This window comes from Octodon degus, unplaced genomic scaffold, assembly GCF_000260255.1.
Source record: "Octodon degus isolate 3935 unplaced genomic scaffold, OctDeg1.0 scaffold00004, whole genome shotgun sequence".
Lineage (NCBI taxonomy): Eukaryota > Metazoa > Chordata > Mammalia > Rodentia > Octodontidae > Octodon > Octodon degus.
The window spans coordinates 23,596,169-23,612,227 of NW_004524580.1; the positions used below are offsets into that span (position 1 = coordinate 23,596,169).

General features: G+C 42.0%; 1 protein-coding gene across 1 annotated transcript in view; it reads right to left on the bottom strand.

Annotated features, from left to right (window-relative positions):
* Nr2c1 (nuclear receptor subfamily 2 group C member 1) overlaps positions 1 to 16,059 on the bottom strand; it is a 55,350-nt gene that overhangs the window by 25,647 nt on the left and 13,644 nt on the right. Inside the window, exons 2-9 of the mRNA XM_004623795.3 lie at positions 15,903 to 15,975; positions 12,636 to 12,866; positions 11,466 to 11,547; positions 10,780 to 10,959; positions 8,220 to 8,367; positions 8,046 to 8,136; positions 4,724 to 4,908; positions 2,566 to 2,731 (exon numbers count right to left, since the gene is read on the bottom strand). Of these exons, the coding sequence (XP_004623852.1) occupies positions 2,566 to 2,731; positions 4,724 to 4,908; positions 8,046 to 8,136; positions 8,220 to 8,367; positions 10,780 to 10,959; positions 11,466 to 11,547; positions 12,636 to 12,866; positions 15,903 to 15,956 (1,137 nt within the window). The 5' untranslated portion in view covers positions 15,957 to 15,975. The remainder of the gene's footprint in view (positions 1 to 2,565; positions 2,732 to 4,723; positions 4,909 to 8,045; positions 8,137 to 8,219; positions 8,368 to 10,779; positions 10,960 to 11,465; positions 11,548 to 12,635; positions 12,867 to 15,902; positions 15,976 to 16,059) is intronic.

Here is a 16,059-nt window from a genome sequence, read left to right on the forward strand (position 1 = left end):
ACACACACACACACACACACACACAAATAAAATAAAAAAAAAAAACAAAACCCATAGGCATAGATGCCTCGAAGAAGGGACTCAGAGAGGTTCATGTCATCGAAGCTGTCAACAATCTCATTCCAATTACTCTCGATGACGCCTTCAGGCTCCATCCCATCTGGGCCATTGTCTCGGGATCGGGAATCCTGACTCGCAGACATGATCCTTAGAAACTAGCTTTAAGCATATTCTTAGGATACAACTGTTTCTGAGTATATATACACTAGAAAATTAAACACTATCATGCCTGTGATCCCAGCACTAGGGAGGCTGAGACAGGAGGATTGCCCCAAATTGACAGAAAATATAGCTAAGAAAACAAAAGATACCTTCCCTTTGGAGAGGAAAGAACAATACGAAAAAGTTCTTCTTTCTTGCTACATCCCTGTCTATAGATCCTACTGTAATTTTTAGAGCTGACATTATTCTCAATAATATTTCAAGGCACTCATAAAAACTTTTCGTGTACAGAGCAGATCATTTCTTCTTCTTCTTCTTTTTTTTTTTTTTTGCAGTACTGGGGATCAAACATCAAGGCCTTGTGCACACCAGGCATGTGCTCTACCACTGAATGCTGAATTCCCAACCCCAAGATAAAATACTTCTAATTTTTCTATGTAAGTTACCTTCAGTAAAGACAAATTTCATGTGAAATTTGATTTAACTGATAATCAACTATATCAAATGATAGCAATTATTATTTAAACTATGACTTCCCTTAATGTTTACTCTATCATGGGACTCCTATAAATATAAATATGATTAAATGCAGTTTGATCAATGACCAGCCCTCCTACACCACTGACCAGTCAGTACCAAGGACTGAGCCCATGCTTTTGCTCTGAGCCAACTCCCAGGCCTTTTGTTCCTTCTTTATTTTGAGACAGGGTCTCAATGAGTTGCTGAGTTGCCCCAGCTGAGCTTAAATTCTGATCCTCTGCCTCAGCCTCCCAGAATGCCAGGATGCAAGGTGTGTACCACACACCTGACAGATATTGTGTTTTTTTATGTTCATTACTTCTACTAGATATATAGAAACAGATACAGATTTACTTGATATGTATGCATTTTTTTATTATGAAATCTTTGGAAGCTTTTACTCTATAGAAAAACTACAAAGAATGACCCTTACATATTCCAGAACAGTGATGTCCAGCTAAGTAAAACCACATCCATACACTCACTTTGCACACACTTGGTAACAGTACCCAAAACTGGCAGAGCAAAGACACAGTGTGAGTACGCAGAGGAAGCTGCAAAGTAGAGTCTTAATCAAATACTATAAAGTGATCTTTTTAAGCCAGGCCTGGTGGCATATGCCAGGAATTCCAGCACTTGGGAGGCTGAGGCAAGAGGATTGCTGGGAGTTCAAGTCCAGCTTGAGCTACACAGAAGTTCAAAGTTACTATTAACTACAGAGCAAGACCCTGTCTCAAAAAATAAAAAAGATCTTTTTAGTCTTCTACATGCATTGATGTACTGTTCCCATTATAAAGAATATATTTAGGAGAAAAAAATAAATATAAAGGTGTCATCTACTGGAAGTAGTGGCACATGCCTGTAATCCCCTCAGGAGGCTGAGGCAGGAGGATCATTGTGAGTTGAGACCAGCCTGGGCTATAAAGAGAGCTCAAGGCCAGCCTGAATAGCACAGTGAGACCTTGTCTCAAAAAGACAAAAGAAAAAAAAGTGTCTCCTTCAAAATGGTAAAAAACTCAAGATGTGGTAGCCATGCTTGCAGTCTTAGAACTTGAGAGGCTCAGACAGGAAGGGTCGGCCAGAACTACACAACAAGACTCTGCCTCAAAAAGAGGGGAAAAAAAGCACCTGCTTAGGCAGAGTGCAGCGGCCAGGGTTTGATCCCTGGAGTGCTGTCGGCCCCACCCAGGGGCATACTGAGACAGCAGGATGGAGACTGGGCATTGTGGCGTGTACCTGTAATCCCAGCACTTGGAAGGCTGAAAACGGGAGGATCACAAGTCAGATCTATGTAGTGAGACCCTGTAGATTCTGTACTAAATACAGAAAACAAAAAACAAAACAAAACCAAAAAGGAGAAAAAAAGTTAAAACTAAACGTTGACATGTACTAATTGTACTTCAACATGCTAAGGCTGAAAACTAATTAGGATGACACATAAGGTGTGGAGCTCTTTGTCACTATTATGGTAAAAGTAAAACATCTGCCTTGGACTCTGACATACACCACTGCAGCAGCAGCTGGGCACTGAACAAAAGCAGTGCACTCAACACATCAGCAAAGGCAGGGCTTCACGTGAAAAGCCCCATCAACAGCTGTAAAGCCCATTCCCAGCCCTATGCACGGCTACTGCAACTGCCTCATACAAGGGTGCTTTAGGCAGCCATCGTCTTCCACAGCCACAGGTGTAGTGTTAGTTCGGTCCTGATATTCCACTGGGGACATTTCTGACTTGAGTAACACAAAAAATGGGCCCTGATTTTTGAAAGACAAATTAAAAATAAAGTAATGTTATATAATAACTTGAGAAATCTGTAGAAATACCCTGAAAGCTACATGAGAATCGCTGAGAAGTGGCCCCTCCTTCTCCACGTAGCTGGCACTGGGCTCGCCGGCAGGCAGGTGTCCACCTCCTTCCATGCCCTCCCCTGAGCTTGGGCAGCTGCTGCTCTCTCCGGGATCCAGCGCTTTTGCAAGGGTGTCAAATGCCCTGAGAGAGACATTAGAAGCTGTGAGTGTGGCCAATCTCCAGCTATAGAATGGCAATTCTATACAAACCCTGAAATTAAAATTTAAAATGAAAAAATTATTTAGAAAATAGGGTTTGGGTGGGGCTCCGCACAGCTCCTCAAAACAAGCAGAAAGCCACCTGCACACATTTTTTTTTTTTTTTTTTTTTGTGGTACCAGGGATCAAACTCAGGACCTTGTGCTTGCCAGGCAAGCACTGAGTTATTACCCCAGCCCCTACACAATTCTTTAGCAAACAGAACAATGTGGTATCACTGAGCACTATTTCAACGACTTCTATGAGTTTCTCCCCAAATCAACAAATTAAAAGCTTACATTACCAAAAAATTAAGAGTATTTAAAAAAAAAATCTTGCCAGGCATTGTGGCGCACATCTGTAATCCCAGCATTGTCCCAAATTTGAAGGCAGCCTGGGTTACATAATGAGTTCAGGGCCAGCCTGAACTACAAAGAGAAGACTGTCTAAAAAACCAAAATCTTATAAAGAGAGAAAGAAAAATTGTCATACTTTATTTTATATACAGAAGTTATTTGGAAAGAGTAAGAACTTTTTTTGTATATCTTTTTGAGATAGGGTCTCAAGCTATGCAGTTCAGGTTGGTCTGGAGCTCATTTTGTAGCCTAAGGTGGTCTCAAACTCACAGTGATCCTCCTGCCTCAGCCTCTCAAGTGCTGGGATTGCTGACATGCATCACCACCCCTGGCCAAGAGTAAGAACTTATGTTGATTGTACTGAACACAGTGCACTGCTGAGTCTTCATTTTAAACATTCAGGTAGTATTTTTTGGTTATACAACTAAATGTAAACTGTTAAGAATTTGAGATTAGGATGATAATTAATGTTAAGAAACAACTAAAAAGAGCTCTGCATATTTTTCCAATGATGTCTCTGTGTCTAGAATTCCATAAAATCTCATGTTTTGCAGGGTACTCAGTGCTTAAGTCTTACTGTGGTGCTACAGGTCCACAGAAAGGAAAGTGCTTATCACCGAGCTCTACCCACCCTCAGTGCAAAATGCAGCATCTCAGAACATAAATTAGCAAGAAAACCCAAAAGAAATTCATTTAAACCAAGTAACAGGTTACCCTGAGTGCCATGCAATATGTACCACTTTGATTCTTGCATTGCATAAATTTGGTAAAATAGCTGGTTTCTTATTTCCTGTTATATTATACAAATTAATGAAAAAATATGCAACTTTTGGTCATCTTGTATTTTTTTTAGCTGTATTTTGTATGGCACTTTGTACTACCCAGCTTGGACTTGTACTAGTCCTCCTGTTTTCAGTCTCCTCATCGCTGGGATTACAGGCATGCGCCATGGTTTCGGTGGAGAGCTCAGCATGCCTGGGGGCAGGGCCGACATGTGGTGCTGGACTTGAACCCTGGTCAATGCGCTTGCCTAAGCAAGTGCTTAGTCCACTAAGCTATCTCGAGGGCCCATCACTTTGTATTTAAATAAATGGACCAGTAAGTGTTTAATACCCTAGAAACACTGACAAAATGAAAACCAGCTTTACAACAGTATTTTCTTCAAGAGTGATTTAAAACTATAGTTAATTCGACTCTTATTTTTATTTTCCTTAATAGAAATTAGTGTGGAGTTTCTCAACATGACTGTCTAGCAAGAAAATGTTTTTTTCTATATACACAAGACAAAATTTGGCAAATAAATTTTTGAAACACCAAACCCAAATTAACGTGTAAGAGGGAAAAAAAAAATCCCTAAATTTTTCCCAAGATGAGAATTCTGATTTTACTGTATTGACTGTTACTGCTACTTAAAACGTAACCTGCTGGATACAGAATTTTACACTGCACATGGTCTTTTAGTTAAAGCTTACTATGGCTTAATTTTAAAATATTTACTCCCTGAAACTTCTATAAATAGCACTTAATACAACACTATTCCAAGACAAACACAAAAGAGCACTTATCCCAGCAGACCTCACCTGCAGACGTCGCCACTGGTCTGCAGTTCTTGGTGACATTCGCCCACAGTCGTGTCGCCATTGGTTAGACTTTCCGCCCCAGACACATCGTTTCCATTCTGAGAGAGTTCGTTTGTCCTTCCGAGGTTTGCTAATGACGTCACCACACTGGCCAAGGTACTTAAATCTGCCTGACATGATTCAGCCTTAAAAAAGTATTAAAATTCTGTGAATTTGGTGTATTTTTAAAATTTGAAATAATTCTGGATTATGAAATGCAAAAAGGAAAAGTACACTAAAATAAATGAAAGTCAAATCCATTTGAGATTTGAGAAATATTTTGAGGAAAATCTAAGTTTAAAAAAAAAAATAGGTACACTTCTTTAAATCAGTTTAAGGTTGCAGGCACAGCTTAGTATCTAATGCCTACTTGCCCAGTGCACAAGGTGTGGCCTCTGATCCCCTGTTCTGTTAAATATATAAATATCTCCACCTGTACTTCATAGCTAACCAATCCATTTTAGAGTTGCTTTTTCTATAAAAAGATTAAATTACACATCTCATTTTAATTCACTTTTGTTTAATAATGCACATCACACATTCTTTATGCACTTGCTGTAATTATTTTATAAAGATTGCTTCCTGGAACACTCTTGGGAGGCTGAGATGAGAGCCTTTCCTGGGCAACTAACTCAGTGAGAGAATTTTCTCTAACTCTACATTTTTCTCTCCTTTTCTTTTTGAGATAGTCTCCCTATGTTGCCCAGGCTGGCCTTGACCTGCCAACCCTCCTGCCTCAGCCTCTCAAGAGTGCTGGGATCATAGGTATATACCACCATGCCTGGCTTTTCCTTAATATTTATCCAGAAATGTAATATGTACAGGAAAGGTGAACAAGTACTCATCTTTCTTCCTTTTTTTTTTTTTTTGGCAGAACTGGGAATTGAACTCAGGTCCTTGCGCTTGCCAGGGAAGCACTTATTGCACTGAGCTATCTCCCTGGCCTCATCTTTCTTCCTTTAAGTCCAATTTTTCCGAACAATGAGCTGACACGTTTCAACCCACTCCTTTTCAATAATTAACATATCCAAACCTAGAAAGAACTACCCTTAGCTAATGCTTTCAATGCTAAGATAACACATGATTCCCTATTTGCTGTTAAATCTTGAGCTTATATAACAGTGATTTTAGGGAGTAAGTAGAAAAATATACTTGCTGTGTTCCCACAGTCACTTAAGGAATATCCCACCAGGCACCAAGTTTCTGTATGACTACTGCTCAGATGTATTTTATTCCACCCTCCTAAGAACCCTATCAGATAGGAATCACTTGTGACCATACTCAGGACAGGAACATACTCAACCACCATCGCACATGCACCTTACCCATTAGTTAAGGTTAAGTATTTTAACTTCAGAGTAAAACTTAGGCACTGTAGGATATGTGCTTCCCTGGCAAGCACAAAGGCCTGAGTTCAATCCACAGTTCGGCAAAAAAAAAAAAAAAAAGACTTAGGCACTTACATACTTTTATATAAAGCAAAACAACTACTAGAGCTTTCACGTTTTGCCATTATAGACTCGGGCAACATAGAGGAACTTCCCTGTGTGATGGGACAGTCTGGAGCCATGGCTTCTCTTTTTGGCATTAGGACTGAGGCCTGGCCCACACATGTTGAGCACATACTCATGCTGGGATGACAGCGGCAGACCTGTGTGAGGCTATGTATAAGAGAAACCCAACACACAGGCTGTCACCAGTGTGCAATCCAAAGACACACACAGACACACAGTGTGGCATGCAGGCAACGTGAGCTCCAGAGCTGGCTCCCTTCCTAAGAGCAGCCTTAGCTTTAAGTCTGACTCCTTCCTGTAGACAGGGCTGGGTGCAGCTTCATCATTGCCAAGTGCCTAGGAGGAGGTGAGCCAGTCGCTAGTAATGACACGCAGAGCTGGTCTTTGAGAGGGCAGAGATTGCCCAAGTTTATGCAGCCAGGCAGTGCCCAAGAACTCTGGCTTCAGAGCCCAGGCACCAAGAGTGCCTGAAGTGCCAAGTAACAAATACACAACAAACTGGAAAAACACATGTAACTAGGAAAAATAATCTCACTGGTCACAGAAAGCAAATTGCAGAGCTGGATGTGGGGTCTAGGGTGCAGGGGTCATCGCCATGGACAGATGCTGGTTTGACCACACACATCGCAAAACAAAATAAAAAACACAAAACAAAACCCTAAACTGAACTACACATTAAACCAAGATCCTGTTATTGGCAGAGGACCTCAACCACTGACTCCCCAGAATCTTTTTTTTCTTCTCGCGGAACTGAGGATTGAACTCAGGCCCTTGTGTTTGCCAGGGAAGCACTTATTCCACTGAGCCATCTTCCTAGCCCCACTCCCTAGAATCTTATTAGGAAAGCTTGTTCCTACATTCAGAGCAGTTTCTGAGGTATACAGATACTTTACGGGTTCAATTTAAAAAAAAAAAAGAGCCTCTTATCCCCTTTAGAAGGCTTCCCTAAGAGCGGCTTCAATCTCCAAGAGAACCTATCAACCTCAATGTGTATCATGACAGCTTGGCAGTCTCAGGAACTCTGAATTCATGAGTGGTTGGGGCCGCAGACTCACAGTAATCCTCCTGCCTCAGCCTCTCTTGAGTGCAGGGATTACAGATGAGCACCACCACGCCTGGTTTCAAGTGAATCTTTTAACTGTGGTGTGCAAACAATTTCTCTTTACCTAAAATATTTTAATTTTTTGGCACTGACAGATCTGTAGTAGAAAATAAAAGGATGCTGAGAACTTTGCATCTATATTTTTTTTCCTGATAACTTTTATTTAGGATGAAAGAAGCCTACAGAAATTCTAAATGTTTGTGACTTCTATTTTGAAGCTATAATTCTAATAAAGTAAGACATTTCTACCAAACAGCTTATAATTTGTTTTTAAAAAGCAACTTGTAATGGAGAATATTTAAGATCAAATTAGTTTACTAAGGTGATGGGAGAGATAAAGAAAATGAAAAAATATTAAAGCTTAGAACATTTTTTTGATATCCAAGACAGGTTCTTGCTATGTGGTCTAGGCTGTCCTTGGACTGTGTAGCCCAGGCCAGGCTTGAACTTGCACCAAACCCCCTGACTCAGTTTCCTGAGTGCCGGGATTAAAGGCCTATGCCACCAGGCCCATTTAAAAGCTTAAAGCAAAACTGCAGCTGTTGGAGCTGGGGCCGCAGCTCCATGACACAGCGTGTGCATAACGTGTATATGAGCCCTGATTTGAGCCCAGCACCAAAAACCTAAACTGAACACAAAGTTTTAAAGGGCAATGAATGACCCGCACCTTCTCTGGCGTCACCAGCACGGCCGACTCGGCTTTCACCCCTGGCGGATGGATGTTCATGAGCAGCCCTGGGTCCAGCAGCCCTGCTGACCTATAACAGTGAGCACAGACCTCAGGCTCCCGGCAGGCAGGAGAGGCAGGTGTGGAGGTTTGTACCCCTGCTCCACCCAGTACCTTGCAGTCTCACTGTCAGTCACGAAGGTCGGAGTAGCAGCCAATGGGCTTCGGAGGTCTTTGCGGATGTAGATTTTTTCTGTTGAAGCGGCACAGTTGGAAGATTTTTCCCGAGATAATTCAATAGGTTTTCTTTCACACTGAACAGCTACAAAAATGTGTTTTAACAATGAGGACATAGAACTTAGAGGCCACTGTTATAAATAAAGCTCAGGATCAGCCATGCTGCTAATAGGAGCCATGGCTAATACACTGAATTTCAAAGATAACTGTAAGTCTTTAAAAATTATGTACAGATTCAACAGAGCTGATTCCTCTGTAAACTGCCCATTATACGTCTCGCATTCCCGGGTTTCTCCTGTGATAGAAATGTAGAGGAGGCCAGGTGTGGTGGCACACCCTTCATCTCAGCACTGGGAAGGCTAAGGCAGGAAGATCGTTGCAAGTTTGAGACCAGCCTGGGCTACAAAGTGAGCTCAAGGCCAGCCTGAACTGCATAGCAAGACCCTGTCTCAAAGAGACCAAAAAAAAGAAAAAGAGTATAAAGGAATTTTCATTTTTTAAAAGCTCACTGTCAAGCCAGGCTTGATGGCATGCACCCATAATTCTAGCACTCTGGAGGCTGAGGCAGGAGGATTCTTATGAGACTGAAACCAGCCTATGCTACATAGTGAATTCAAGACCAGCCTGTACTACAGACCCTGTCTCAAAAACAAAGTACATAAAACAAAATAAATAAATAAAACATATAATTACTGTCACAGGATATGGTGGGACATGCCTATAATCCCAGCTACTTGGGAGACTGAAGTAGGAGGACTAAAAATTCATGGCCAGCCTAGCAACTCAACACCTGTCTCTAAATAAAAGAGCATCTTCCCCAGTACTACGCATGCATGTGTGAGGATATATGCATGCATACATGTAGGCACAGAGCGAAAGCTCACTGTCAGAAGGAAGAACTGGCCATGCCTGTTGGTAAATGCTGGCGATCACAGCACTCTGGGAGGGGGAGGGAGAAGACCTGCAAGCTCAAGCCCAGAACAGGCAACTAAATGACTTACTGAGACCTTGTGTTGAAATAAAAAAAAATGTAAAAAGGGACCAGGGCCAGGAATGTATTTCAGTACAAAGCCCCTGGGTTCAATTCCTATCTCTGAAAAAATTTTAAAAAGATGAATTAAAATTAGAAATCTGATTTTAAAAAATAAAATGAGGGGCCAGGGAGATGGCTCAGTGGAATAAGCGCTACCCTGGCAAGTGCAAGGGCCTGAGTTCAATCCCTGGTTCCACACACACACACACACACACACACACACACACACACAAATAAATAAAAATAAAAAAATAAAATGAAATTTAGATCAACTGAAAATACTAATAGAAACAAAAAGGCCTAAGATACATCACTCTTTTTAGCTATGGGCCATGAAATTTTTTCCGATATAATTCAGCTTCCTGATCTTTATAATATTATATATAGTACAGGTATATGAAATATTTATAAAAATCTCATTTCATAATAGAGATAAGGTGTCATATCTGTAAAGTGCACATATGGGGAGAAGGGTTTGGGTTCAGGGTAAAACCACAACCAACTACTGGGATTCAAAGCACAGTTCTGCACTGCTTACCTATGCGACTACCTAACATGTGACCTGCTGGCTCGAGACAAGGGCCGGCCAGCAACGGTCTCTCCGGCCAGGAAGTGCTGTGAGCTATGGCTACATGCACGTCAGGCAGTGTGTCAGGCACGGTGTCTGGCATGGGGAGAAGGCAGTCAATGCCATGTTAGCAACTCTTTTTACCTTGTTCATCACTTCAAAGTTTTTGAGATGAGGGTCTTGCTATGTTGCCCAGGTTGGCCTTGAACTCCTGGGCTCCGGTGCCTCGGCCTCCATTCATCACGCTTTAGAAGTTTAGTTGATAAAAGTCACTTGGTAAGCCAGGCGTCGTGCCATAAGCTCGTAATCACAGCAGTCGAGGCTGAAGCAGGAAGATCGGGAGGAGTCCATGGGCAGCATGCACAACATAGCAAGACGCAGGCTCGACAACCAATCAGACACACAAAAGAAAAAGAAAGAAGTACATTGGTATCTTCAAGTCAGGTATGCTTTTTCATTGTCCTGTTTTGTTTTTCAGAGTTATGTACTCCAGGCTGGCCTTGAACTAATGTAGCCCAAGCAGCCTAAAAAAAGAACCACGATCTTTCTGCCTCAGCTTTCCGAGCTGGGAGTCACAGATGCGCACCATCATTCCCAGCCAGCTATACTTTTCTTCTTGCTTTTCACACTAAATTCAAGCTGAAACCACATGCTGTGGGCTGAAGAGTGTGACCCTGTGGCAGAGGGCTTTCCTGGCACACAAGGGGTCCGCGCAAGCCGCAGCAGCACAATGCGCCCGAAAGAGGCTTGTTAAGTAAGCACCAAAAATTTGTTGACTGTGTAACACACCTACATATTCTTATATTTTTAGTTGAAAAATCGGAAATTTCAGAACATAAAGGTTTGACATTTTAATGTGTTAAGCATTCAGAAGCCTCCTTCCAGCTGATACATACAGTCCTGTTTCATTCCAAAGGCGATACATCTCTGTAACCTGCAGTACTGACATCGGTTTCGATGGTGCTTGTTAATGATACAGTCCTTTGATCCACGACATGAATACACTAAATTTTTTCGGATGCTTCTTTTAAAAAATCCTTTGCAGCCTTCACAAGTCACTGCTCCATAATGACGCCCTAGAGAGAAAACAGTCAAGAAAATACAAAAGATTCATTTTTTAGAACAGAAATAAAACTCATTTCTTAAAGCACAATATATGAGATGAAACAGGTTTTTCCATACGAACCCAGACCTTCTTCCACCGCAATAAAGTGAATTATTTCTGGGACAGGACTAAGGGGGCAGGATAACAAGGAAGCATGCTACAAAACATCACAATTCATATATAACACAAGTCTTTTCACAAATTTTAATTTTCACATTCATAAATTTTTCACTTTTGAAAGTGAAACTTGTCATAATTCACTGAAACCTCTATCTTATTCATTATAAATCAAACTACAAAGATTTAAAAAATTGAACATTAAAAAGTTTTGAAAAAAAAGCTCAATATTATAGGTTACAAATACAAACTATAAAAATAACAGATTCCTTTATTTTCCTTTTTACTTTTAGAAGACACATAGTTGTATGTTAGTGATGTGAACAACACAACACTTATAGAAGCTATTTTTAATGTTACCTGATGCTTTGTCTCCACATACTACGCAAAGATCAAAAACCTTATTTGGTCCCTGGTCTTGTGAAGGACTATCTGTCAAGAGCTTAAAAAAGAGAGAAAAAAAAGGTTATTACTCAGTAATATTCTCATGTGGCAGAAAGAAAAAGAGAAACTGTCAGTGATTCATTTTACATCTTTATAAATTACTGTTAAATTTTAAATTCTGTAATAATCTAGTCTTACTTTTCTTTACATGGAGGTGAAAGGGTCAGTGTTGTAAGAAACAGCATCTTTTCAACTTGGTTTCGAGCAGTGAAACCAAACTGCACAGACAGAACCCCACAAGCCCACCAGGGGAACCAACCACCTTTCTTGGGAACCATGAGTGATGCAGGAGCACTTGTCCCCACAGCACCTCTGAGGAGGTCAGTGCTGTGCCACTCACAATGACACGGCCAAAGCTCCCAAAACCATGAAAAGATAGCACTGAACTTTTTAAATGGAAAAGAGAAATACAAAGAACCTGATCGGGTTGATGTACCTACAACTGTGTGAACAAGAGAGTACAGCCTCAGTGAGGACCTGAAGCTCTGGGCCAGGGGGCCGGAAGCCCTGCACCACTGCAGATAGTGATTGCAGCCTGGCCAACTACTAAGCCTACCTCACAAGGGAGGGCAGGAGGGCGTGCACATCCTCAGGTGCAGCTACTAGCACTCGTTTCTTTTTTTAGGTTTATCCTTTGGCCTTTTCACTTTTTTCTCATAATCTTAAAAAATGTAAGTAGATCATCAATTCAATCCAAAAAATGGGCCATGACATGTAGCAAATGCCTTTCCTCAACTGTGGAGGAGGAGGAGGAAGAGGAGCCCCAAGCCCGCACGCAGCAAGCTCTAACAGCTATTCTTGGAACCCCGGCCTTGCACCGTTGCCTCAGCCCTCCCAATGGCTCTGTGAGCTGTATTCTTTCCTAAACCGTTCTTATCCAAAGTAACTGGAGTAAACCTTACTGCATGTAACTAAGATCCCCTGAATTGGGGTGCATGTGAGGATTGGGATTCTGAGGATGAGAAAAGCGACCACAAGGGTGGCCCCAGAGCTCGCCCCACGAGGCATCGCTGCAATGACTGTGCGAAGTCTCAGCACAGGAGGTGTGCAGCACCCACCCCACACTTCGCAAGCGTAGTCCAGTACCTGTAGGTGTGGCGAGGACAGATCAGGAGTCGTGAAGAACAGCTGGTTGACGCCTGCTGCATCTGGAGTAGTGAGGAAAACCTTGCCTGGAGTGGAATCCTGCCGGGCCAGGATGACCTTGCCGGGTGAGGTGCTGTCGTGGTTCGTCAGGATGAATTGCTTGCCCTGGGCATCAGGATCAAGTGCTGTCACAATCTGGATTTTCTGTGCAGTTTGCTGCTCTGTAACAATCTGAGACAAGCATGTCCAATTCATAATCAATGGACAAAATCTTCCATCTCCAACTGCTTAATGATACAATTAATTCTCTCTTATCTTTAGATAAACCTAGAAAAGCCACCATTCTATACTGTTTACTTGTAATTTACTTTTCTGACATAGCGTATAGAAATGGACAAAAGTGGAAAATAAAGGTACACTAAGATTAAGCTGGGCATTGTAACACACACCTTAATCCCATCATTTGGGAGGCTGAGGCAGGAGGATTGTTTTGAGTTTCAGACCAGCCTGAGTTAGAAAGTGAGCTCAAGGCCAGCCTATACTGCATAGTGAGACTGTAAAGCCCAAATAATTTTAAGATCACATATAGAAATAAATAGATAAAATGTGTTTCAATTAAAAGGACCCACTCACTGGTTTACGGCCCTAGAGCTTGAGCAATCCATGTTCCTAAAACAAAGAGGACATAAAAACCTCAGATGGGGTCCTGTTACTTGGAAAGCAACTAAAACCACTGAGTTAGCCAAGAAGTTGCCCTTAGCCAAGAAGTTGCCCGTGGCCCTCCCCTTGTTTAAATTCTTTCAAAAGACATACATTCCCAAACCCATGTCCTAACTATTTAAAGCCATAACAACAGGATGTCCCAGGTCACAGTGCCCCGATTTCTTAAAAATGTCCCCGGAACATTACAACCACAAGGTTAGCCTCCCCCCCCCCCCGCTACCCCCAGACTTACTCCATCTGGTCATCCGGTATTGTAATCCACCAATTATTTTAAACATCAACCTACACTAACCAATGCGATTTGCTTCTGTAACTTGCTTGCTCCCTCCCCATTTTGTGGTTTTCGCCTTTAAAAACTATGCCTGTTTCACTGAAGGCGCGCTCTGTTCCTGCGTGTGCAGACCGCCCTGCGTATACGTAGATAATAAAACTTTCCCTTTGTGATCTGCATGAGACTGACTTTTGGGGTCTTCCTTCGCGGCGACTCGACCCTTACAAGACCCTGTCTCAAAAAAAAAAGAAAAAAAGGAAAAAGAAAGGAAAAGAAACTTTTTTTTTTTTTTTTCCAAATTTTTCTCTTTTTTCTTTTTTTGGCCAGTTCAGCCTACTCTGAGGGTGGGGCTGACACGGCATATGCTGCCAGGGATTGAACCAAGGTCCCTTGAACCTGCATAGGGTTGCCTAAGCAGGCGCTTTACACTGCTGAACTATCTCACCAGCCCTTTTTTTCCAATTTTTTAAAAAAAATATTTATTTATTTATTTGGTACAGGGTCTCCTCACGCAGCTAGGGCTCATAGTGATCCTCTGGTCTCAGCCTCCCAAGCAATGGGATTACAGACATGCACCACCACGGCATGGTACTGGGGATTGAACTCACATCCTTGCACTTGCCAGACAGGTGCTTAGATTGCCAAGTTACTTCCCTTTTAAAAAAAATAAAAGTAGTGAATTTTATGTACTTAAAATTCATACAGTAACCCTTCAATTAAAGAGAATACATATAGAAAAAAGAAAAAGACTAAGTGCTATTACAGTTTGCCATGACTTGTATTATTTGTCTGGGGGGAACAAGGGGACTTTTTTTGTCTTGTTTTTCCTGAGATAGCATCTCTCTTTGAAGCCCCAGCTGACCTAGAATTCAGGATCCTCCAGTCTCAGCCTCCAGAGTGCTGGGACTAAGGTGTGAGCTGCTGTGCCTGACTGTGTCCCGACCTCACATTAACTGGGGACAGACCCCACCACCCTGTCCTGTCTCACCTTTGGTAGAGACTGGCTTTTGTTAGTGTTACTTTACAGCAAGGCCCATCCTTCTCACAGAGAGGATGCAATAGTGAAAGAAGGGCAGAAAAAAGATCCCCAAAAGGCTTTGTTTTCTGAAGTTTATTTCTGGGCCTCAAGTGCTCAACATTATGCTAGTCTTTTAACACTTCTAGGGGTACTGAGCCACACCCCAATAAAAACCAAAAACATGACAACATTGTATCACAGCACCTGGTGCTAAAGAGCAGGACATGATCATTTATAAAAGGCAATGCCAAAACAAACCATCAAGACTGGCCTAGAGCAGGGCATGACTGTGCCCACCTATCATCCCAGTTACTCAGGAGCCTAAGGCAAGAGATGGAACATTCCAAGCCAGCCTGGGCAATGCAGTGAGATTCTGTCTCAAAAATAAAACAAACACAGCCAGGTGTCATGGCACATACCTGTAATTCCAGCACTGGTGAGGCTGAGGCAGGAGGACTTCAGCAAGTTCAAGAGCAGCCTGGGGTACACAGTGAGTCAAGGCCAGCCTGAACTGGGTAGCTAGACCTTGCCACAAAAAACCAAAAAGAATCCCACCACCACAACAAAACAAAATACAATCAAGGGCTGGGGCCATATCTCTGTGGTACAGCACTTGTCTAGCAAGCACAAGGCCCTGGGATCCATGCTCAGCTCTGCAAACAAAGACCTGCCTCAGATCTCATACCCTCCACAAAACACTGACTGATCCAGGCCCAGTGACCACTGTTCTTCCTCTTCATTGGACAATAGGCTACCACACACTGAGCATTTTCTGCCGTAGCCCATAACTTGGTTTGCACTATTAAAAAGCTACCTCTCCAGGTCAGGGGGACCTTTTACCTCTGCACCTCCAGGATCCTACACATACATATACACTCAGTGTAAAGAATAAAAAAGTCTGGTGAGTTAGTAAAAAAACTATACTAGCTGATGGCTAGAGGGACAGATCAGCAGAATAAGTGCTTGCCTGGCAAGTGCAAGGTCCTGAGTTCCATTCCTGTTACCACCAAAAAAAAAAAAAAAAAACAACAACCAAAGGAACCAAGAAACGTACTAGCTGTGGTAGCACATGCCTATAATCTCTCAGCACTCAGAAGTCTGAAGCAGGATTGCTTTAAATTCAAGGCCAGGCTGGAATACACAATGAGTTCAAAGCCAGCCTAAACTGCATGAGACCCTGTCTCAAAATAAGTAAAACAAAACAAAAAAAGAAAGAAGAAAAGAAAGGTAGGAAGGAAGGGTACACTAGACATACCTCTCCCATCTGTTGTTCAATAATCTGATGTGCAATTTCTTCGATGGTTGCCATGATTAACTGTCCAAACAGCCTGCCAACAATAAAAAGATGCTTTTTCACTATGATTCACAAAAACATATTTACTGAAGAATTTATAACTGCAACTATATGATAG